Source organism: Chelonia mydas, chromosome 2, assembly GCF_015237465.2.
Source record: "Chelonia mydas isolate rCheMyd1 chromosome 2, rCheMyd1.pri.v2, whole genome shotgun sequence".
Lineage (NCBI taxonomy): Eukaryota > Metazoa > Chordata > Testudines > Cheloniidae > Chelonia > Chelonia mydas.
In genome coordinates, this window is record NC_057850.1 from 61,168,833 (window position 1) to 61,193,813 (window position 24,981).

The following is a 24,981-nucleotide window of genomic DNA, read 5'->3' on the forward strand; positions in this document are numbered from 1 at the left end:
TAAAAAAAAAAAAAAAGTGTTATTTGTTAACTTAGCTGGATACATTTTAGCAGGGCCGCTGATGGGGGGGGGGCGCAAAAGGGGCAGCGATATTGAAGTGCTGCCAAGGCAGTGCTTTAAGCAGGGTCCTTAAAGAACTGCCATGGCAGCGCTATAAAGTCAGTTGTACGGGCTGGTACTGGCAGACACTTTTTACCAGTACGCCGTACCCTGTACCAGCCTGTACCGCCTTACTTTCACCCCTGGAGGAAGGCAAACATTAGCAAACCACAACTTTTTTTTTCAGATTTACTGTACTTCTTATTTCCTGTTTTGAGACTCAGACCACCTCCAAGTTGGCTTCAAAGCAAGAGAAATTCCCAGAAGAAAAAAAAGGGAAGTGAAAAAGAAACTAAAACAAGTGGTTTGTGACCCTAAGAGCAGCCCAATGCCAAATGGCAAGGGACTCCCCTATGCATAGAGTGAGTTGCTGCAGGCCTGACCTGCCCAGTGTACACCAAATCACTGTTGTCAACACCTGTATCTAAATGGGATCATGTAAGATACCATATGTGACCTGGCGATTAATATAATTGTGAAATGTTTTTTATAGCGGGACCACCACCCCACTGCGGCCCTAAAAGAGTTAAAAGCCAGCCCTGGGGGAGGGCTGGGGCTGAGAACCAATAGGAAAAGGCTGGGAGGCAGACAGTCAGGGCCAGGCTGGGCCCTATAAAAGAGTTGCAGGGCCAGAAGGCAAAGACAGACTCACTCCAGCCTTGGAGTGAGAAAGGCCTAGCTGCCTGGGTGCACAGGATACTGGGAGCAGTGCCGTGCCGTGCCGTGCCGTGCCGTGCCGTGCCGTGCAGGGGAAGGGCAAGAGGAGCTAGGGAACTCCAGCCTGGCAACTCCCCAGGCTGAGGCCTTGATAAAGGCCTAAGGAGGTACTGGGGCTGCAGAGGTGCAGCCCGGGGATAGGCAGAGGCTGCTGGTCCAGCCCCCTTGCCAATGATGAGTAGCCATTACAGACTGCAGTCTGCCCTAGAGAAAGGGAGCTAGATGATGGCTGTCATTAGCCACTGAGGCAAGGTGGGCATAGATGGTTGGGGGTTCCCCTAGGAGGGGAGATCCAGAGAGTGAGGGTACTGCTAGGGCAGAACCCTAAGGTAAAGGGCACCGGGGTCTGGGAGGGACATGGGGGCCTGAGGCAGGTGAGACACTGGCCAGCAGGGGGTGCTCTGAGAGCTGGAATTGAGCTGATTCCGGAGGCAACCAGCAGGAGACACTGTGCTGGTCAGTGCTCGATCTGCTACAGTATGTATTAACATTATGAGGAATTACGGAGACTCATTAATATTGCTTTTAAATCTGTTATCCGACAAAGGGAGAGAAACCGGTTTTCTCTCAGACAGGAGGGAAGGCAGCTACCAACCTGTTTCCTATGTAAATTAAGCATGATGGAATCAACACAGTAGAAGCCCCATTTACATACAAATCAGCAGGGGATGTGAAGTCAACAGGAAAGGAAGAACAGCATGAGGTCATCCTGAGTCTGGGAACAAAACAATGACTTTGGGAAGATATAAGGAGAAAGACAAAGCCATCTTGACATCCATCACTGGAGGGACACAAGCGGCCAGAGAGCTTGCAAGCGGAGAAGGGATGGGGCTGAAAGCAACCAAGGGGGTTGAAATCTCTAGGAAAGGAATATAGGTGAGATACCTGCTTAGGCAAATATATTTTATTTAGGAAGACGGGGGAAACCAGCATTTTGTACTTCTGTGGAAGGTCCTGACTGAGAGAAAGTCAGCCATGGCTGGAAAGAAGAAAAAGATTGGGAGGAAATCTCTTGCACCAAGGCTATAGCTTGTTAACTCTTAAACACTAGAAGGCATATTTTAATTGTATTTGTTTATAACCATTTTATCTTTACCCCTTGTGCCTGAACTCACTTAAAACCTCCTTTTGTTAATGAACGTGTTTTACTTTTAATCTAAATCAACCTAGTGTGGTGTTGAAGTCATTGTTAGTTCCAGTTAACACAACAAGCTGCTGTGCTTTTGTCTCTTTAAAAGAGCAGTAGACCTTATTACACCTCTGAATGTTCCAGGAGAGGGCTGGACATTTCAGAGTAGATGATTTTGGAGAAATTTGGGGTGTGTTGGGGTCACCAGCAAGTATTAACCAACATTAATGGAGATCAGGATGGGTCTGTTGTGTTGTAGGCAGGTAAGGGGCTGAGGTCCAAGTGTTGAACTGGGTTAGGGTTCATTCAGGGAATTGCAGGCTTGTCTGTTGGCTGTTGGTGTCTGCATGGTGAGCCAGAGTAGTAGAGCATTTAAGGCCCAGGATTAAAAGGTGAGTGGTGACACAACCTCTCAATCCAAATTGTGACATGGCCATCTGAGGAAGAAAAGTAGAAAAACACCCAGAGTAAAGTAGTTCTTGTCCCTTTAAGAGCAAATCCTATAAGGTGCTGAGGAACCTCAAGTAACATTGACTTCATTTATTACACATAACTCCACCTCTAAACCAGTTTCTGGACTTTACATTAAAATTTCATAATTTACAAAGTTATGATCTACTTCTGTGTTTCACAGATGTATTTAAGTCAAAATTATTAAAAAGCTGTAAATGAATGCTTTAAAATAATATGAAATTTTTAAAATTCCAATAAAACCTATATAACGAGGGAAATCAAAACTACCGCTAACAGAATAATTATCAGATCAATAAACAAGTTGGGTTTTCATGCTTTAGCTTCTACTTTCTAAGAATTCTTCCCATACAGTATTTTTGCACCCAGGCTTATCTATAATTTGTTTTGCTTGTTGTAATTCCTCAATAATGACTTTTTTCACTCTGATAATTCTTCAGTTTAAGACTCTTGTCGATTTTTCTATTTATAAATCAGACTGCCACGTGCTAATGTTGACTCACATTTACTTCTCCTAACCATATTATATTGAACAAGATCCCTCGGATCTGCAGTTTCCCTATTAATTATGTTAACAGGATCAGCTTTTAGACGTTAGGATATCTACTGTCCCTTCTTTTCTTTTTTTGTTTCTCTTTGTCACCTGTCCTCTAATTCATATTCTAGCTGTGCTCACTAATTGAGAGAAATGAAATTATCCAGATGTTGTTTATATGCGTACACCTGTCATTTAATGAGTTAATACATGCTAGTGTATTTGTTTTACAGTAGTAGAAACAGATTCTTTAGTTATCCAAAATATTTGTTGTTAGTAGAATTATTACATTCTTTGCTATTGCCAAGAAGCCTTCAAAAAACAAACAGACAAACAACCCCCCAAACAAACACCACATCACAACACACACACACACACACACACACACACACACACACAAGTTAAAAGAACATTTTTAAGGTTGAAAAATTCAAGCATGAAAAAGTTGGAAAAGCCAGAATTAAGGTTGATTGTGCAACCTTAATTTGGTCTCCTTGTATGTATGCATTAAGATATAGCTACATTACATTATCACAGACTTTTTTTCCCCACAGGACCCTTACCATATTCAGTGCACAGGAAGGACGGTGCCCACATAATTATGCAATTTTTCATTTTCTCATTATTGTTCAATGTGTGGCTCCATGTCTTATTTAATGCAAACTATTCAAACCTTTGTTTGAATTAGCATGTGGCAGTCTGATTGATTTATAAATAGAAAATCAACAAGAGTCTTAAACTGAAGAATTATCAGAGTGAAAAAAGTCATTATTGCAGAATTAAAACAAAAAACAAGCAAAACAAAATCTAGACAAGCCATTTACAACACAAACTTTGCTTCTCTACAAAGGAAAAAGGACACTAAACCATCTAAACTACTACATCCCAACACAACCCACCCAACAATATTTTTAATCTTTCCAGCTATACTCTTAGCCCGGCAGAAGAGTCTGTCTCATCTCGGGGCCTCTCCTTTTGTCCCTCCAGGCCCCTGAAAATGATACAGTTCTGTGGTGACTTAGAATCCTACTTTCGACGTCTCTGACTCAAAGAATATTTCCAACACACCTCTGAACAACATACTAACCCACAGAATCCTTCCTACCAACACTACAAAAAGAAGGATTCTGCATGGACTCCTCCTGAAGGTCAAAACAACAGACTGGACTTCTACATAGATTGCCTCCGTCGAAGTGCATGGGCTGAAATTGTGGAAAAGCAGCATCACTTGCCCCATAACCTCAGCCGTGCAGAACACAATGCCATCCACAGCCTCAGGAACAACTCTGACATCATAATCAAAAAGGCTGACAAAGGAGGTGCTGTCGCCATCATGAATAAGTTGGAATATGAACAAGAGGCTGCTAGGCAGCTCTCTAACTCCACATTCTACAGGCCATTATCCTCTGATCCCACTGAGGATTACCAAAAGAAACTACACCATCTGCTCAAGAAACTCCCTGAAAAAGCACAGAAACAGATCTGTGCAGACACCCCCTAGAACCCCGACCAGGGATATTCTATCACCCAAGATCCATAAACCTGGGAATCCTGGACGCCCCATCATCTCTGGCATTGGCACCCTGACAGCAGGACTGTCTGGCTATGTGGACTCTCTCCTCAGGCCCTACACTACCAGCACTCCTATCTTTGAGACACCACTGACTTCCTGAGGAAACTACAATCCATCAGTGATCTTCCAGAAAACACCCTCCTGGCCACTATGGATGTAGAAGCCCTCTACACCAACATTCCACGCAAAGATGGACTACAAGCTATCAGGAACAGTATCCCCAATAATGCCACGGCAAAACTGGTGGCTGACCTTTGTGACTTTGCCCTCACCCACAACTATTTCACATTTGGGGACAATGTATACCTTAAAGTCAGCGGCATTGCTATGGGTACCTGCATGGCCCCATAGTATGCCAACATTTTTATGGCTGACTTAGAACAATGCTTCCTTAGCTCTCGTCCCCTAACGCCCCTACTCTACTTGCGCTATATTGATAACATCTTCATCATCTGGACCCATGGAAAAGAAGTCCTTGAGGAATTCCACCATGATTTCAACAATTTCCACTCCACCATCAACCTCAGCCTAGACCAATCCACACAAGCAGTCCATTTCCTGGACACTACTGTGCTAATAAGCAATGGTCACATAAACACCACCCTATACCGGAAACCTACTGACCGCTATACTTACCTACATGCCTCCAGCTTCCATCCAGGACACACCACACAATCCATTGTCTACAGCCAAGCTCTAAGATACAACCACATTTGCTCCAATCCCTCAGACAGAGACAAACACCTACAAGATCTCTATCAAGCATTCTTAAAACTACAGTACTCACCTGCTGAAATGAAGAAACAGATTGACAGAGCCAGAAGAGTACCCAGAAGTCACCTACTCCAGGACAGGCCCAACAAAGAAAATAACAGAATGCCACTAGCCATCACCTTCAGCCCCCAACTAAAACCTCTCCAGTGCATCATCAAAGATTTACAACCTATCCTGAAAAATGATCCCTCACTCTCACAGATCTTGGGAGACAGACCAGTCCTTGCTTACAGACAGCCCCTCAACCTGAAGCAAATACTGACCAGCAACCACACACCACACAACAGAACCACTAACCCAGGAACCTATCTTTGCAACAAAGCCCGATGCCAACTCTGTCCACATATTTATTCAAGTGACACCATCATAGGACCTAATCACATTAGCCACGCCATCAGGGGCTCGTTCACCTGCACATCCACCAATGTGATATATGCCATCATGTGCCAGCAATGCACCTTTGCCTCTGCCATGTACATTGGCCAAACCGGACAGTCTCTACGCAAAAGAATAAATGGACACAAATCAGGAATCATAAAATTCAAAAACCGGTAGGAGAACACTTCAACCTCTCTGGCCACACAGTAAAAGATTTAAGGGTGGCAATTTTGCAACAGAAAAGCTTCAAAAACAGACTCCAACTAGAAACTGCTGAGCTTGAATTAATATGCAAACTAGATACCATTAACTTGGGTTTGAATAGAGACTGGGAGTGGCTGGGACATTACACATATTGAATCTATTTCCCTATGTTAAGTATCCTCACACCTTCTTGTCAACAGTCTAAATGGGCCATCTTGATTATCACTACAAAAGTTTTTTTCTCCTGCTGATAATAGCTCATCTTAACTAATTAGCCTCTCACAGTTTGTATGGTAACTTCCAACTTATGTGTGTGTCTGTATATGTGTATGTATATATATATATATAGATATATATAGATATATATAGATATCTTACTGTATGTTCCATTCTGTGCATCCCATGAAGTGAGCTGTAGCTCACGAAAGCTTATGCTCTAATAAATTTGTTAGCCTCTAAGGTCCCACAATTACTCCTGTTCTTTATTCAAACGCTGTTCTGCACACAGAATTATTCATTTCTTTTTGGGCTTTTCTATGGTGCTTATCACTCTAGTATCTGAGGGTTTCAGACCTGATTTTTCGTAGCACTTAGCATTATATAGCGCTTTATATGTTCCAAGAACAGCTCCCATTGACTTCAGTTGCAGCTGTGAGTGCTCCTTACTTCTGAAAATCAGATCCAAAGGACTCAAGTTTGGCACCCATAAAATGAGGAAGACACAGTTATTGACCACCTGTTAAAAGTCTGGTTTAAGTCTCTTGCTCACTGCGACAAAGGCAAGGATGGAATCCATTTCATGGACACAGGAGGACTGCAAAAGTGGGCAAGGCCAAGCAACCAAAACATTTAGAAAATCTCCTGAAATGTGCAGGTTTGTTTTTTTTTTTACTTTAATAAAACCATATGTGACTATAGCCATGATGGAACAGTGACGAAAAAGAAAGTGAAGGATAGACAGGAAGTCTCAATGCAATCAATGTAAATGGTTTTACTGGGGCTGTTTACTTTTTAATTATTACTACATGGGGGCATGGATCAGTGTTCATGTTGCACTCCTTGTCAGTACCTGGCCCAAGCCGGGGAACCTATTGATCCAACCAGTGGACCAAATTCAGTCATGAATCCTGGTCATATGCCACTTGAGGCACATACAGTAAAAGAAGACTACATAGCTTAACACTTAAAGAGGAATACTAATACACCTGAATACTTTCAGCCACATCAACAATCTTCTGAAACAATCTTAGGCAAAAAATCCAGTGTGGGGGCATAGAATTTTATCTTCAGAGACGAGACTCTTGTGGATTAACTATAAAGGCTTGAGCCTCACTCACTCATCTTGTAGATAGTGATAGCTGCTAAAAAGGTTATGGGAAAAGGAAGAATGAGGAAAATACACTCAGACTCAAGAGGGGCTTAACTAGTTTACTCAGCACTATATTTATATTTCAGAGATCTGAAGGGCAGCCATAAATGCATGAAGCATTGTGATGGCAGCCAGCTGTAGCTTTAGAGGAGAAATTTTAATCCTGATTTAGATAAAGAGGAAATGACTTGAGAACATTAAATTCTGAATACAATACAAAGGCTTATACTTTGCTCATGAGCCAGATCATGAAGTTTTTACTAAAACTATCACTTGAAGTGAATGGGTGTTTTGCTTGATGAAGAAATGAGTTTAAAAAAAAAAAAACCCTAAAAACATTAAGATTTGACTCCTAGATCTTAATACATGGGTTGATAGAAAGGATAGTGGTAAAGTGGAATAGCACATGTCCCATCAAAAGTAAAGGCCAAGGGAAAATCTAGGGAATAAGGAGGATTGGTCTAAAAGTCGAATCCACAAAGTTAAAATAGGTGAAGGGAATATCTGATAAAGTATATTTGGTTTCTTAACTGAACCTTCATAAAATTTAATATATACAGTATATAAGGTTCCCACCTATTTAAGTTTGTCCTCCAAGACTAATTCATTTTCGCCTAATGCTTGACATCTTGTCATTGTCAAGTAGAAATGTCATGATGCATCAACCTGATATAGTGATGTGTTAACCCCACAGATATTTAGCGGAATGTTTAAAATCCTGCAGACCTGGGCTTCAGGGTGCAGGACAGCACCATCAAATGCAAATCAACATTTGGATGGCTGATAACACTAGTTATAGAGGAGAGTCGTTTGGAGGTTCTGGGCTTTTTCTAGATCAGTTCAGTACTCTCTATAACAAGCCCAGCTGGAAGGTGCTACTTTCTTACTGTGTCCTGTGGTACAAAAAAATGATGTGACAAGAGAAAGTCTCCCTTTCCCCCCACCAATTAAATAAAGGATAAGTCTGGCACTTGCCCAGCCTGCTGGCAAAGGGGAGTGAGGGGGGCAAGACTCCCCTTTAGTATCCTCTACTAGCTACCCACATTGCCAGTGACAGCATAGGCAGGGAAAGCAGCCTCCCTAGGACTTCTACTCTCCCTCCTATGCAGGAGGGCAGAAGTGAGGGATGAGTATAACCCTTGACTTCACCCTCCAATGTGTCAGCCAGCATAGCTGAAATGACAGGGAGAGAGAAGTAATCTGAACGTGGTTAAGAGTTGGCACAGATTATTTCCCCACTAGTTCAAGGGGAGAAGCGGGGACTGAATTATGACTTTCAGAGTCACAATTCCCTGGTCTACTCCTGGAACAGCACAGGACAGATTGTATTACAATCTAGTCCTAAATTTGAGATTCTTTGTATCTTTATTTTTATCTTTTATTATCTATCTAAATTCTGATACTAACAGGAGAATGTGAGTGCCTTTCAGAGGTCACTGCCATAAATTACCTTAATTGCCTCCCAGTATAACTGGGTTCAAAAAAGGATTAGAAGAGTTCATGGAGGATAAGTCCATCAATGGCTTAGCCAAGACGGTCAGGGACATAACCCCATGCTCCAGGTGCCCCTAAATCTGCGACTGTCAGAAGCTGGAACAGGATGACAGAGGGATGGATCATTCGCGAATTGCCTTTCTCTGTTCATTTCCTCTGAAGCATCTGGCACTGTCCATTGTCAGGAGACAGGATACTGGGGTAGATGGACCATTGTTCAGAACCAGTATCGGTTGTTCTTATGTTCTCCCTATTTCTCCTCTCTTATTTATTTATTTATTGCCTCTTTCCCGCCCCGCGCTCGCGCTCTCTCTCTTCTCCCCCTCCCCCCAACACACTCGTAGGGTATTAGGCAGTCCTGTGAACATTGGAACTGGTTACAATGCTTCTTGGAAACCCATCATAGCCACAGTTTTATCATAAAAGCAACACAGAAGATTAAAAACCTGATAGATACTGCTCATAAAAGTTTCATGATTTTATAGCACAGTCAAGTGCTTGGTTGAAAAAAGAACATCGTATACCATAAAAATAAGTGTAAAAATGGTAGAACTTGTTTCATTTATTGTTTCATTTTTTAAAAGGGTATTAAATGAGCAGTGTTTGAAGTAGCAAAAATCAAACTCTTTTCAACAGCAGATGAACAATAATATGATTTCATATTTGATTTTCCCCTCCCCTCTCTACCATGTATGGTACTGAGAAGATATTTATCGTTTGTAAATCAGGGATTATAAATATCTCTGATTTAACTAAATTGATATAAAATCAATATTAAACTGACACAACCTTCTATGACACCAATGCAGAAAAGGTAATCAGTGCAGTGTAAATCCATCTAAACTGACCATAGATTTATGCCATTGTTGGGGACACTGGGCACTACACTAGGTAACTCGGGAGGGTGGAAGACCACGAGTGTCACGGAAGCCCTCCTGCTCTAGGCCCGGATAAACCAAGGCCCCTTTGGTCCTTGAACCCTCTGTGATCCTGCATAACTCTGAGGAAGCTAGCACACAAACAGACAGGTTTGCACACGGCTCGCCAGCCAAAGCCAGCTTCGGCCTGGGAAACAGATAGATAAGGCAGAAATGTTTCGCAAAAACTAGTAACAAATAGGACCAAATAAGGCAAGGCTCGGGCAAGGCTACTGGGGAAAAACACAATTGGCTGCTTTAGCTGATTGGCTACGGTATTGTACGGGGCAACAGGTAATTGGTTGCATAAGCTTGTGTAGTGAAGTAGGAAAAGGTATAAAATGTATACTGGAATCTGCTGCACGGCTGCAGGATTTGAGACAGCTCAGTCTCCCTGTGCCCTATTTGGAGCTCCAAATAAATCTCTCTGCTTCTCCACCCCGTTGTGGTCATTGGCGCGACACACACCAGGCAACGAACCCAGCTGTTGCTTGCCTCGGGCACTCTGTGCCGGCAACACCATGTTCCTTGATAAGAAAGTATGTCAGTTATCCATTTCACTTATTCCACATAATGGGAGATATGCTGTTGCCTCATTGTCTCAAAATTTCATTTTGCCAGAAGTACAGCCAGTAGAACCTCCCTGAGCTTCTTTTCCCCCACCTCTTCCCTCCCAAATCCAGCCTGACCATCCTGCAGCCCCTGCTCCACTGCCCCACACCACGCTATGAGACAAACCTTCCTGGAGCCCATGCTTCCCCCTGCCCTTATCTTACCTTCCCTGCTGGCAAGCCTGAAGCCCTCAGTTTATGGGTCCAGACCATCCTGTTTCCCAGACCCAGCTGATCCTTGTTGCCAAGATGAGCGGCCATCACGGTTTTGGCATTCAGCGACAGGTGAAGACCCGGCTGCCAGAACTGGGCCCATGGAGTGGGATCTGGCTGGCATGCAGCTGCAGTGGAGAATGGGACCCAAGTGGTGGCCAGGCCATTGTGTGCTCTCTTTCCACTGTGTTCAGACTGAACTTCAGTAGTCTTCAGGTTTTAAACAGTGTGTATGGGGGGGGCAGGGAAGGGGGGAATGGCCCTTTGTCCCTCCTCCCCCATTTCCAATGTCTATGATCCAGGGCCGGATTAAGACCTTTAGAGGCTCTAAGCACTGAAAAGATTATGGTTCCCCCCATATGTAATTCAAAATAAAAACAATACTATACCATAAAATAAAGTTTTATTTTTTGAAATGACACAAATGTATGCTGAAATTAAAATAGCTTCTTTCTAGATTTTCTGATTGCAAAATTCTGGATACGTTCATCGAAGATGACTCGACGAAGCATGTCTGCTTCCATACACAATAGGGAAAGTGAATCAAGTCTGTCCTGACACATTGTTGTTCTCTGTGGGGTTTTTTATTCTTTTCAGCTGAGGAAAAAGAGCGTTCTGTGGAGCAGTTAGTAATCATCAATGTTAGAAAAATACGTAGTGCGATCTCTCCATTTGAAAATACACGCTGTATTCCGTCTTTCAGTATTCTGTCATGAAGTTCAATGTGACTGAATTTCATTTTTCCTGTTTCCTTAAACTTTGCTTGCATATAACAGTGGAACTGCCGTACTTCTCCACAGAGATTCATGTTCAAGGCAACAGGATATGAGTCAACTAGCTTTTGAGAACCTTGTGAATATTGTTCGTCAGATAAGTCCATACTGTTTAGAAAAGAAAATCTACTTGATACTACTTTGTGCACTTCACCTCTCCTCTTCATATGAGCTTCAAGTGTATCAATTATAGCGTAGTAAGTAGATACATGAAATTTGTCTCTAGGATTCAATGCTGTTTCTGTTGCATTGCTATCATTTACTTGTTTTTTCCTGATTCGCTTGTGGGACTGGGCTTCTTTGTAGTTAGTATCAGGCAAGATATATTTTGATATGTCTTCAGATCTTTCGAAATCATTCCTCAAAGTGCGTAAGTGGTCTGCTAATGATTGACAGAGGTCTGCACATGTTTTCAAATCCAATTCTTTTTCTTGGAGAGCTTGACTTGTGTGGTAAAAGAGAACAGAAATGGGGGGAGAGTGTATAGTGGAGTGTAAGGAAGTCTAACAAAGTTCTGATTTTTCCCATGATGACTACTTTGATGCTTTTTTGAAATATCAAATCAAACTTTTTCCAAAAAAATCTCATTTTTTTTTGTGCCCCCTGCTTTGCTGGTGCCCTAGGCACGTGCTTAGTCTGCCTATTGGGTAATCCAGCCTTGCTATGAACCATTTCTCCAGGGCAGAATTTCACTGACTTAACTAGGAGATCCTTCTTTCTCTTCCTGCAGTCCCTTGCCTCATTCATTACATACCTTTCCACTTCTGCAATAATTGAAGTAGGGGTCCCAGAATCAATAGTCCCCTTCGCTACGCAACCTTGATTTTATCCCCAAAGTAGATCCATCCATTCCTAACTTTTAAGGGCTTGACTTTGCAACCTTAATATTCTTTTAATGTAATTTTGTGTGTGCAGTTTTCTAGGTTTATAAAAAAAAATGAAGAGAAAAAAACCCCCAAATTTCATCATGACCTATTGACCGTCACATGGCTCTTCAGCAGAGTTGTAACCTTCAGATCTACTGCAATCTCTGCCACTTGAGCTAAAAGAGTAATTTATAGCAGTATTAGGGTGTCATCCTCTAGATGGACCAGCACTAGAGGGGGATGAGACACACATTTTGCAAATGGATTTCACAGATATCTGCTGACAACAAAGAAATGGTGAGACTCAGGAATTGTGGGTTTCATTCTAGGCTTTGGAGGGAAGTGTTCTTTAGTGGGCACAGACTCTTCTGCTCATTCCCCACAAGTGTGACACCTTTGCCCCTCCAACCAATCTCTGTCCCAGTCCTGTCTCTTCCCTACCCCTCGATCCTTGTCCCTGTCCTAGTCTCATCAACTAGCCAGTCCTAGTCTCCTCTTTTCAGGCTTCTCAACCCAGTTGTTGTCTCCTTGCCTGGCCAGGCCTAGTCTCACCTCTCCGGATACCCCATCCCAGACTCCTTATCCAGTCAGTCCCTGTTTTCCCCCTACCTGCTTCTTGTCTGATCTGTCTCTCTTCCCCAGTCATGTTTCCCATGCTCTACTGGCTCCGAGTCCCAGTCTTCCTCCCCAGGCTCCTCATCTGAATTCAGTGTCCTCGCTTAGCTACTTATCCCAATCTCTTTGCCCAGCTGGTCCCAGTTCTCCCTCTGCATCTCAACTTCTCATCAGATCTGTCTTTCCTCTCTTACTTTCTCCTTGCCCCCATTGCATTGGTTGCCAGTCCCAGCCTCCTTGACCAGACAAGTTCCACTTTCTACCTTCCGCTTCTCATGTGATCTCAGCCCAAGCCCCAGAAAGCTTATCAGCCCTCTTGCTGTTTCCCTCACCAATTCCCAGACCAGTCCTAGTCTCCTTGCCCACCCAATTGCCAGTCCTAGTTTCCCTCCCCCACAGCCTTCAGTTCCAGTCTCCCCTCCCCGCTCAGCTTCTTATGTCAATCTACTCCTCTCTCACTCCCCAGGTTTGGCTCTTGTCCCATCTGCTTTCAAATCAGACAATTCCCTCCTTTGTGGGCTCAGTGGTGTTGCTGGCACAGAGTGCCTGAGGCAAGCAACAGCTGGGTTCGTTGCCCGGTATGTGTCGCGCCAACGACCACAATGGGGTGGAGAATCAGAGAGATTTATTTGGAGCTCCAAATAGGGCGCAGGGAGACTGAGCTGTCTCAAATCCTGCAGCCATGCAGCAGATTCCAGTATACATTTTATACCTTTTCCTACTTCACTACACAAGCTTATGCAACCAATTACCTGTTGCCCCGTACAATACCGTAGCCAATCAGCTAAAGCAGCCAATTGTGTTTTTCCTCAGTAGCCTTGCCCGAGCCTTGCCTTATTTGGTCCTATTTGTTACCGGTTCTGCCTTATCTATCTGTTTCCCAGGCTGAAGCTGGCCTTTGCTGCCAAGCCGTGTGCAAACCTGTCTGTTTGTGTGCTAGCTTCCTCAGAGTTATGCAGGATCACAGAGGGTTCAAGGACCAAAGGGGCCTTGGTTTATCCGGGCTTAGAGCAGGAGGACTTCCTCGACACTTGTGGTCTTCCACCCTCCCGAGTTACCTAGTGTAGTGCCCAGTGTCCCCAACAGTGGGGTCGGGATTGAAAGCACATGAGGGACATGTTCCCTGATTTTTTTGTTCCCAGACCTGATCTGCAGCAGCCCAGAATTACAGTTGCAGGGAAAGTCCTGATCAGCCCTGACCTGGATCATGCCCAGTGCAGATAGATTGGGGGATTTAGCTCCAAAGATCTAGCAAGTCTGTACTAAGCATGTGCAAACTGATATTTTTAAGTGTGAAACTTAGCCAAATTTGGGCACAAGGCACATCCCTGACACAAAGGCCAATGCGCTGCCAAATTTCAAGTCCTTGGTCCAAAGCATGGGGGTGCTAGAGGTTCTCAACGAAAATGTCATCAGAATTATTTAATATGGACAAAACAATGTATTTTTCCCTAGCTTCATTCTCTAACACAGCTTGACTGTGTTGGCTGAAAATTTCAAAGTAAATTCAGCCTGAAACAAACAAACTGACATGAAGAATGTCTGGCCAAATAGTTGACATTTGACAAAGGTATACATAAAGGAAAACAGTCTTATTATGGGAAATGTTCAGGCAACTTTAATTACAGGCTGTTCTACCAGTTCCACACACAGTATAAATCACACTGATATCTTACTGATATGGACCCTGATCTTCTGTATACTACATAGCAGGATACTTACACTTAAATTCTGGTGCACACAGAGGCTAGCCGGTGAAGCAGTGGCTACTCCACATACTGCATTGAGCATGGGCAGTGGGTATAAGAGGCCAGAGGATGCTAAGCCTCAAGAACAGTGGGCCCACCACCTTTGGAGCGCGCCACCACCACTGAAAGGGCGCCAGGGCTGTGACCCCACTTGCACTTTGCCCTGGGGCCCTGCTCCTGCTCATCCTCTTCCCTCCAAGGCCCTGCCCTTGCTCTGCCTCTTCCCACATGGGGGCATTGGGGGAGGGGGTGAAGAGGCAAACACGAGTGGCCAGTCAACGGGCTGGGGGTGGGTGGCACTGGGGAGGGGGTGAAGAGGCATGCACAGCAGGTAAGTGTGGGGGGTGCGAGAGGGGGGCGAAGAGGCACAAGTGGCGGGTGGGGGGGCCTCAGGGGAAGAGGCACGAGAGACGGGGAGGGTGGCTTTGGGGGAAGGGGCTGAGTGGGAGTGGGCCTTGGGGCAGAGTCATGGTCCAGGCACGCCCAGCCTCCCCAAATGGAGGAGTCATGCGCCACCCATGGCATTGAGTTACCCATGCTATCTGCAGTGACATTGATTACAATATTCTACAGCAAAATCACCCTGTGAAAAGTAACATACTGTACAGATTATGGTACGTTATGTACTAAGTTTATTTTAAATCTTCTACATTTTCATAAGACAAAAAATATGATCAATATCATCTTACAACATTGGCAATATGAAATATACACACAGTATGCATTTTGAATTGAAGCATATGTACAGAATAGTCACAGTTTAAACAGGAGAAATTTAACTGAACATCTATTTAGCTATCTATCTTACAATGCTCACCAGCATGGTATATGAACACCTATATATAATATTACGTTTATATAAGTAACTAAAATATTTTGAGATCCTTCAGGTTGAAAAAGCACATATACACAGATATCTCTTCTTCCATCATTGTATTGCAGCCACCTCTACCAGCTTTAGAGGGATCTGTTTTGAATTCAGTGGAGTTTTGCTATTTACTTAAAACCCAATCCAACTGGAATTGTATTGTTAATCTTTAATAAATACTATAGTATGCACACTTGTCTCCTATTCATGATCATGATTGATTAGGAGCTCTATAATAGCCTCATGAAACCCTGCACCAAAAAAAAAAGAGCTTGCAAGTCTTGAAAGAATTTGTTTTTAGAGTAAGGTCAACTCCTGCTGACCAAATCTGACAATGAAAGAAACAGGGTAATCTAAAATTATACTTACTGATGGGGAAAGCCATTTCTTCTGAAAAAGCGTCAAGTAATCAGACTTTACGAAGGAGAAGGGGAGGGGGAAAGCTGGGGAGGTGAAAACCATTTTAAAACCCAGGACCAGAGCACAGGGTTTCATTTCAGCCTCCCCACTGCAGCTGCTTCAGTGTTATCGGACAACTCTGACCTGGAGGGCCCCACTTTAGGTGTCAGAGGATTATTAAGTCTTCCTGTCAATTCAGTTCTTGACCTCTCTCCCTACCCAGCTAGAATGCCAATGTGTACATTTGTGGTGCTACATGAGTAATTGTAATGGTGTGTTTTATGTGAAACTTCCATCCAATGAGAATTTGACTAAGATGGCTCATTTTGACCACCAAACAGCAATTAGATAGTAATGATATAACCAGTGCCTTAGAGTTGAAAGAATCTGTGCTGTTAGGCATTTTGTAAAGTCTGATCCTGCAAAGTTCTGAGCACTCTCATCCAACGAGATTTGATGGTGCTTAGCACCGAGCAGGATCAGGCCCTTAGTATTGCAAAAATATGACCTCACCCGTGTTTTATTCGGGCCAGTAGATATGCACAATGTTAATAGTGTTAATAATTACAAAACACTGTTGTATCACTCTTTATTCCCTCTCCCATATCCAGTAATCTGTTCCATGTTTAGTATTTCAAATCGCTTATTATTTTAGCTTTTATAGACTATTAAAAATTGTACGCAGATTATGAATTTTCCCAGTAAGGAAGTTGTAAAATACTGGATTTTCGCAACAGAGGTCATTTGGGGAATGGAAAGTATTTAACAGTCTGTAATAATGTCTTGCAATGCACTGCTTTTCAGTTTTAATTTGCTGCATTCACAATGGATTAGCTCAAAGACACAATGAGCTAATGATTCTTGGAAATCCCTTGGGATTTCCAAAATGGTGGGTGGTTTTTTTTTTTTTTTTTAAAAAAGTCCCTAGACAGGAAGTTTAAATTCTGATGCTCAAGATGCCAGGAAAATGTCAGTTTCTTTTTCAGTAAGAAAGGCCTGGTCCTTGCACTATTGTAATGCTGTCTGTCCCTTGACTTCAGTGGGACTACTCACCGTTATAGGCATTATGGGCCAGATTCTGAGACCCTTATTTGTATTGAGTAGTACCTTAGTACTTCCTTGAACAAATCCATGGAACTGAAGAGCAAGATACACAGTATTGCCAAGCCTCAACATTCTAAAATCATGAGTCAGGTCTGCAAGTAGCAGGAGACTGGCTTAAAAATCAAGAGTTAAAAAAAGAAATAAATACATTTTAGGTTCTTTCTATTTGCCTTCTGGACTTTAATTATTTATGGTGCATTTGGGTCACATCTGCAAGTCTTTTCCTATAACCAGGAGGGCTAGAATCTTACTTTTTTTTAAAAAAAATGAAAGCTGAGGTTTTCATATAATCCCTTGTTTCCATGAACTTGGGTATAAATAAGACACCAAATACTAAGAAACTCATGATAAAATCACAAGAGATGGCAACACTGAAAAAGACCTGAGTTTTTTACCTGAGGGTAACTAATGCAAGTGAGCTATCCTCAGGTAAAAACACAGTGAAGACCAGCCCCAAGTTGTGTATCCAGTGTTTTACCATGAGGTAAACTCATTGAGGTCAGCCTTGTACCTCTGTATGGGACCTCAGTGAGTTTACCTCATGGTAAAATTAAAGTGCCTTATCTTCACTGTGTTTTTATTTGGGGATAGCTCACATATGTTCGTTACCCTGAGGTAATAAATGCAGGGCAGAAAAGCCCTTAGGGTGAGTAAGGGTATCTGGCTTTTGTTTGATAGCATTTGCCCCATGAGGCCTTTAGACAGTCGAATGGTCCTACTTTGTGTTTTACTTCCCACCACCTCCACGAGGGGATTAGCTTAGAGCGCTGGGGGCACTGTTTACACTGGCGCTTTACAGCACTGTAACTTGCTGCGCTCAGGGGGGTGTTTTTTCACACCCCTGAGCAAGAAAGTTGCAGTGCGGTAAAGTGCCAGTGTAGCCATAGCCTTAGTTTGGACCCATCCGCATGACAGTGTGGTGAGATCAGGCACTCCCCAATAGTAGCACAAGGAAATATGACTGATTTTCAAATAGGAAGTAGACCTCCCAAAATTTTCCACTTCCTGAATTGGTCTCCTAAAACAGCCTTAAGATTGGCTCCCCTTTGGGAGGTTTCATGAAGAGAGCATTACTTATCACCCTGGTTCTGTCGGGTCAGGCTGGGAGCAGCACCTGTTAGACCTCTGGACCTTTCATCTCACCCCACCAAAAGGAGATGCAGCTTCTGATTACATTGTTACCAGAAACCCTGAAGCTCTGTAAATTCACACACCACTTGAGCTACACAGAATAAAGCACCTGGAGGAAGTGCCAAGATACTGTGATTCCTGGCAGCTCAGGCTTGGTCTAAACACAGTTTTTGTATCCAATATTTCCATGAATGGTGTGGGGTTTACTTTTTGCCAGCGTTACAATCCCCTACAGTCCCCTAGTGTGGATGCAGTTCTGGTGGTATAAAGAACTGCTGTGAGGATAGCTACGTTAAAGATCGGGAGGTGCTCAGATACTATGACAGATATCTTCGTATCATAGATGCTGGAACTAAGGGTGCAGGGGGTGCTGCCGCATCCAGTGGCTTGAAGTAGTTTCCATTATATACGAGGTTTACAGTTTAGTTCAATGGCTCTCAGCACCTCCACCGTACACATTGTTCCAGCACTCCTGCCTGGTACAGCCTATTTTATGGGAATGAACTATAAACTTATGCTCTAATAAATTGGTTAGTCTCTAAGGTTTCAGAGTAACAGCCGTGTTAGTCTGTATTCGCAAAAAGAAAAGGAGTACTTGTGGCACCTTAGAGACTAACCAATTTATTTGAGCATAAGCTTTCGTGAGCTACAGCTCACTTCATCGGAGTGTAGCTCACAAAAGCTTATGCTCAAATAAATTGGTTAGTCTCTAAGGTGCCACAAGTACTCCTTTTCTTTTTAGTCTCTAAGGTGTCACAAGTATTCCTGCTCTTTATACCACTTTAAGGACCAGGTTTAAACCCATGTAAACTGGCTGGGATGATTTAGTTGAGGATTGGTCCTGCTTTGAGCAGGGGGTTGGACTAGATGACCTCCTGAGGTCCCTTCCAACCCTGATATTCTGTGTGTTCACACTGGGGCAGGGGTTACACTACTTTCACTATACAATGTAGTTAAAGGGGCACTACTTTTGTGGGTCATTCTTGGATGGGTGGATCGTTACTAGAAGGTACATTCCCTGCCTCATTGACTCATTCCCTGGGACTTTTTAGGGCAGCAACGTATTTTTCATCTATTTTCCCTTCCCCGATGAGAGGGGCCACTTCCCCCACCCCCGGGCCTGAGGAAAGCAAAGACCCTGCGCCAGGGGGCGGGCGCAAGCCCTCCTACAGGCCTGGCTGCCCGCCCGCCCGCCTCTCCTCGGGCAGCAGCTGGGACAATCTTGGAAGGAGCGGCTCGCACAGCGGGTAGCCAAAGTTCGGCGGCGAGACGCCGATGCCAAACCCAGCCCCTGGCCGGGGGAGGATCGGAACGGGAGCTGCGGGCAAGGCAGGGATTTGCAGCAACAGACAAACTTTCCCCTCCGAGGCAAGGCAGCCTTTGCAGCGGCGGCGGCGGGAAACGCGCCCGCTCCCTTAGCATGGCCCCCTGGGAGCTGCTGCAGCTCTACACCTACGGCCTCGCCATCGCCACGGCTCTGCTCCTCTGGGCGGCGTGCGCCTGCAGCAGGAGGAGGAGGTAAGGGGCGGGGGAGGAGGAGGCAGGCGCTGTACAGTGTTTGGAAGAGCCCGGGCGGGTTGTTTTTCCTGGAGGCTTTGTGCGAACGGGGGAGCGGGGTAAATACCCACATTTGTCCCCTTCCCCCCGGGCCCTTTGGGTAAGTGCTGCTCCGAGAGGGAGTCGAAAGGCGACAGCTCTGGCGCCGCCTGAGGCTGCGTTCCTGAGACCAGGTTTATCTTCTGACCTCCGCCCGCCCCCGGCCAGGGGAGGCGCTAGAAGTGATACAGCGGCACTGAGCTCCAGTGCCCGAGATCCCATTTGCGGGTCCCGAGTTGTTGCTTTTGGAGCAGCCTTTGGAGAGCCCAGTGTTACAGCCCTGGGACCAGCACGCCGTAGTTTTAGAGTCAGAGGTTTTCTGTGGGTCTTAAAAGTTATATGTGAAATCCAAGGTAAGTAACAAACATCAAACTCCAAATGAGTGACATGAACATATGTCCCCTATTACAGTTGCAGTGCTAAAACCAGGTACTATTGTATTAGCTGAGTACGTTTTCTAAAGGTTCCATGTACTGGTGTGAGGCCAAATCCAAGTTTGAAACTTGGCACAGTTTTGAGAATTGAATGTACCCAGTGATCTGTGCAGGGCTGGGAGAAGTCTTAGATCTGTAATTTTTAAGTGAAGTATTTGTGCAACATGCAGACACATGCATTATATTCAAGAATGTGCTGGACTGAAAATAAATCAAGAGGGCTGATTTCTTGTGCACCCACATCAAAATCAGTGAGAATTTAAGGTGTACAAGCCATGTAGGGTCAGGCCTGTGGCATGTTTGCATGTAAAGTTCAATTACTAGGTGTGTCACTTAGGCTTCATCCATACCCTAGCAAGAAAAACTGTGTGTAATATACCACACATAGACCAAATAGGCAATCCAGACTTTAGCGACCTGTCACATTCAGCCTCAGGTGAAGTTGTGTGTCATGTTGGAGTCAGATGTACGCCTATGTTGCTTGGTTATACTGCTGGCCTTCATTGCGTCTTTGCTCTCTTTTATTTACAGAGAGTGCTGATATAATAAAAAGAAAAGGAGTACTTGTGGCACCTTAGAGACTAACAAATTTATTTGAGCATAAGCTTTCGTGAGCTACAGCTCACTTCATCGGATGCATTTAGTGGAAAATACAGTGGGGAGATTTCTATACATAGAGAACATGAAACAATGGGTGTTACCATACACACTATAAGGAGAGTGATCACTTAAGGGGAGCTATTACCAGCAGGAGAGCAGGGTGCGGGGGGGAGAGGAGAAACCTTTTTGTAGTGATAATCAAGGTGGGCCATTTCCAGCAGTTGACAAGAACATCTGAGGAACGGTGGGGGGGAATAAACATGGGGAAATAGTTTTACTTTGTGTAATGACCCATCCACTCCCAGTCTCTATTCAAGCCTAAGTTAATTGTATCCAGTTTGCAAATTAATTCCAATTCAGCAGTCTCTCGTTGGAGTCTGTTTTTGAAGTTTTTTTGTTGAAGAATTGCAACTTTTAGGTCTGTAATCGAGTGACCAAAGAGATTGAAGTGTTCTCCAACTGGTTTTTGAATGTTATAATTCTTGACGTCTGATTTGTGTCCATTGATTCTTTTACGTAGAGACTGTCCAGTTTGACCAATGTACATGGCAGAGGGGCATTGCTGGCACATGATGGCATATATCACATTGGTAGATGTGCAGGTGAACGAGCCTCTGATAGGGTGGCTGATGGGATTAGGCCCTATGATGGTGTCCCCTGAATAGATATGTGGACACAGTTGGCAACGGGCTTTGTTGCAAGGATAGGTTCATTACACAAAGTAAAACCATGTTTATTTATGATGTTGAAACAGAGAAGATAAGTTGTGTTTCTTTTAGTTTCTCCAATTATGTTAGTTTTTGTTTCTTCCAACTAGAGAACTGGTGATTTCAAAGAAGGTACGTGGTCATATTTCTTCAATTCACCCCTTCCTGTCAACTGTTGAGAATAGGTGACTTCCATCTTGATTGAATTGGCACTGACCCCCCACTTGGTAAGGCAACTCCCATCTTTTCATGTGCTGTAATATATATATGGCTTACTGTATTTTTCACTCCATGCATATGATGAAGTGGGTTTTAGCCCATGAAAGCTTGTGCCCAAATAAATTTGTTAGTCTCTCTAAGGTGCCACAAGGACTCCTCGTTGTTTCTCTGTGAACTGAATTCTTCAGTATTTGGATCAGTGCCTAAAACACCAATATACCTGACATTGGAAAGAACAAATCAAAACATCATACACCTAGAATACTACAGATCCCTACATAGACCTTTCATACTAGCAGACTACCTTGCTCCAATAAAATGTGCAAAACTAAGGCAAATGTAAAGATTTTTTTTTAATCAAAAAGTGATGAGAAACTGCCACATTGAGAGAGGAAGGAGAAACATGGCAGAGATGGCATCACACTATACAGGAACTTGCCACTGCATCAGGAATGGATGCTGGTGACAAATGGACACAGGATCAAACCTCAAACCCAGTGTGTAGCCCCAGCCCTTGGCAACTTTGGTAACTGGTGTATAGCTTGTCATGCCAGTGAAGCCTTATTGAATTGAATGACTGAAAAATGATTCATATTTTATGAAGTCTCTTATTTGACCATTACTATTGCATTTCAGACCACACAGGAGTTTAAATGTCCTAACGATTGAGATAATTTTCTTTAATTCCTGTAACTCTCATGAGATGTTGCAGGGGTCACTGTCTTTTGAAGCTGCAGTTTTGCTCAAAGGTAAGGGAGCACTGGCCCTAGTTCAGTTTAAGCACATGTTTAATTAAAGTACTATAAAAGTCAATGGGAATTAAGTGCTTTGCTGGTTAGGCATGGTTTGCTGAATTGGGGTCCTTTATTTGGAGTGGCTTATTAAAAAAACTACAGTGTGCAAGATTTTGGTCTTAAATGTTACTGAATTTAATAGTTTTAATAGTTTGCTGTTACTTGCATAGTGCTATAGGTGTGCATTAGCCGTAATCAGATTTCAGGATGAGGTAAGTGCAGTTTCTTTGTTAAATTACTTAAATACTTTATTTGGGGATTGCAAAGGAAGGAAGAGGAGTTTCCCTTTTAATAAATGTTTATATTGTGAATGCTGGCAATAATAGTAATAATAAATAATACAAAGGAAAAGCTGACTTCTAGCAGTTTTTGCCAAGGCTTAACATCAGAGATAGTGAAGAAACAGAACCAAGAACAAAGGTTTGCTCAGTCACAGCAAATATTATTTTGGGTTAAACTTCAGTATCCGATGATGCTCCCTACCTCCTGCATGCAACAAAGAGATATATCTCTTGTTGTGGAAGGAAGAAAGGCTGCTGTGGAGGAACTGGGCAGTTTGCTGGGGAAGGAAAGTTTTTGTCTCTAGGGAGTTCTTCCTTCGTTTCTTTCCCCATTTCTCCCCTTCAGAAACATTTCTAATGTGGAAAAAGCCGGTGGCACTTGCCATTTTATTGTGAAGATTATTCCCATTTATCTTCATAAAATTATTGAATCACTATTGGCTTTCTAATTCTTTCTCCTCAAGCTGTTCTTCTCTGCGTGCAGATAATCTATCCAAGTAAGAGGTTAAACAGCACATATCTTGCTTGCCTGACTCATGGCATAGTGCCACTGAAGTCATTGGGATTACTGTCCAAAGTAAGGTAAACAGAATCTGGCCCTTAATGATGTAAATTTAAAATCCTTGAGACAAACATTTCTTACCTGATGCTGCAAATATGACAAGACCATGCTTAATACTATGATATCTGGAAATGTTATGATGGCTAAAAATATTAGATGTATGTGTCTGCTAAAATGATCAGCTGTGAAGTAGTTAACAAGGCTGACATTTTAATAGACAACAGTAGGCTTTGGAGTAGCAGCCGTGTTAGTTTGTATTCGCAAAAAGAAAAAGAGTACTTGTGGCACCTTAGAGAGTTAACTCTTTGAGATGAATGAAAAAATATACAGCACATGTAACTCATGTGAACATAACCATGTAGCAATTTAAAAATTGCAATACTGGAGTAGACCAATGGTCCTTCCAATTCAATATACTGTCTCTGGTGATGGCCAGAACCCCTGCTTCAAAGAACCCTAAAGTGGGTAATTATGGAATATATTTACCCCCAGGGACATTTCTTACTAACTACCTCAGTTACAGCTTGACTGTGCCCTGAATCACATTTGTGTTCAACTTTAATCTCTTCATTAGTTCAGACTCCCTCCAAAAAAACAGACTGAAATTTATCTAAAATCTTTCTCGAAGAGATCACCTTCCTGAGCCCAGACAGATATTTCTGAAAAGAAGTTATTTCATCTTTGTCTCCAGAACATCCTGTCCTTCTTTGTGACAAGTTGTGAGCCTGTTAACAGCTTTCTTACCAAGTGAATTGTAGTTCACGAGATGTCATCAGCCTGTCTTTTTTACCACTCTGCTAATTTAGGCAATATGTTAAGGTAGTTTTCTGTTTGAGGAAACATCAGGAACGACAGATTTTCTGGTATCCTAACCTCTGCTCTCGGGATCTCTTTCTCCTAACAACTTGCTTTTTATGCTATTTATTGCAAGGGCATTGAATGCATAGACATTTTCATGACCTGTGTGTTAATTTCATCCTCCACACTTCTTATTGTCTTAGCCATCTCCACCCTAAAATTAATAGAGCTAATGACTAATTAATTCTGTTTTAAGCAGGGAAGAGAAACATTTAAATTACTTAAATAACTACGAAATAATTTAGTTTTAAACAGTGCATTTATTATGTTTTTCAACATCTTGAATTCATTATTATGTTGAAAAGATGTAAGTTGTGGTTAAAATTTATTTCTCTGCATTCTTTTTCTGTTAGAGCTCAACAATGGTTGGATGAAATGCAATAAGCAAATCTCTGCTCTTTTCAAGCTGTACAGTCTCAGTTCACTGGGTTTTCAGTTCTCAAGCAACTAGAAAAGGACTTGGAGCTATTCTCTTGAGGATATTGCATAATGATCTGTCTCATAAACAGTTTTTCAGTGCTGCTTCTCAGTCTGCTCAAAAAAGATCTGCGCCTAATGTATATCTAGGTTTATGTTTTTCATCTAGGTGTGGAGGATGGTATTATGGGAACAAGTAACATGCATCTTAGTAAGTGATGAACTTCACAAGAATCTATGATTTACAATATTCTTTGCTTAAGGTACACTGCCACCTAGCAACAGTTATTTTTTTCCCTCCCACTTTGTTTGACCTACTTCGTTCTGCTTTAATTTGTACTTTGTCTTGTCTTTGTTAATCTCTAGAAGTCATCCATATGTGCTTTACCGATTTTTGTATAGGAAATGCCATGGAAATAAAAAAAAAAAGTGGTCATTTTTAGTTGCAAATAAGACCCAAAAATTATTAGCTTCTCATTGTAAACATTTTTTTTCACTTAAAAATCAATATTCTGGTTTTGTCTT

The 24,981-nt window shown here is 42.9% G+C and overlaps 1 protein-coding gene across 3 annotated transcripts in view; it reads left to right on the plus strand.

The window, feature by feature from the left end:
- Nucleotides 1-18,937: 18,937 nt before the first annotated feature.
- LOC102941409 (cytochrome P450 7B1) overlaps nucleotides 18,938-24,981 on the plus strand; it is a 187,232-nt gene continuing 181,188 nt past the window's right edge. The window contains exon 1 of one of the 3 annotated variants that reach the window (XM_043539570.1): nucleotides 18,938-19,506. In XM_043539570.1, the coding sequence (XP_043395505.1) occupies nucleotides 19,409-19,506 (98 nt within the window). In that variant the 5' untranslated portion in view covers nucleotides 18,938-19,408. Of the gene's footprint in view, nucleotides 19,507-19,752; nucleotides 19,938-21,381; nucleotides 21,458-24,981 lie in introns of those variants that run through there. The other 2 variants (XM_043539571.1, XM_043539572.1) reach the window with 2 other exon arrangements.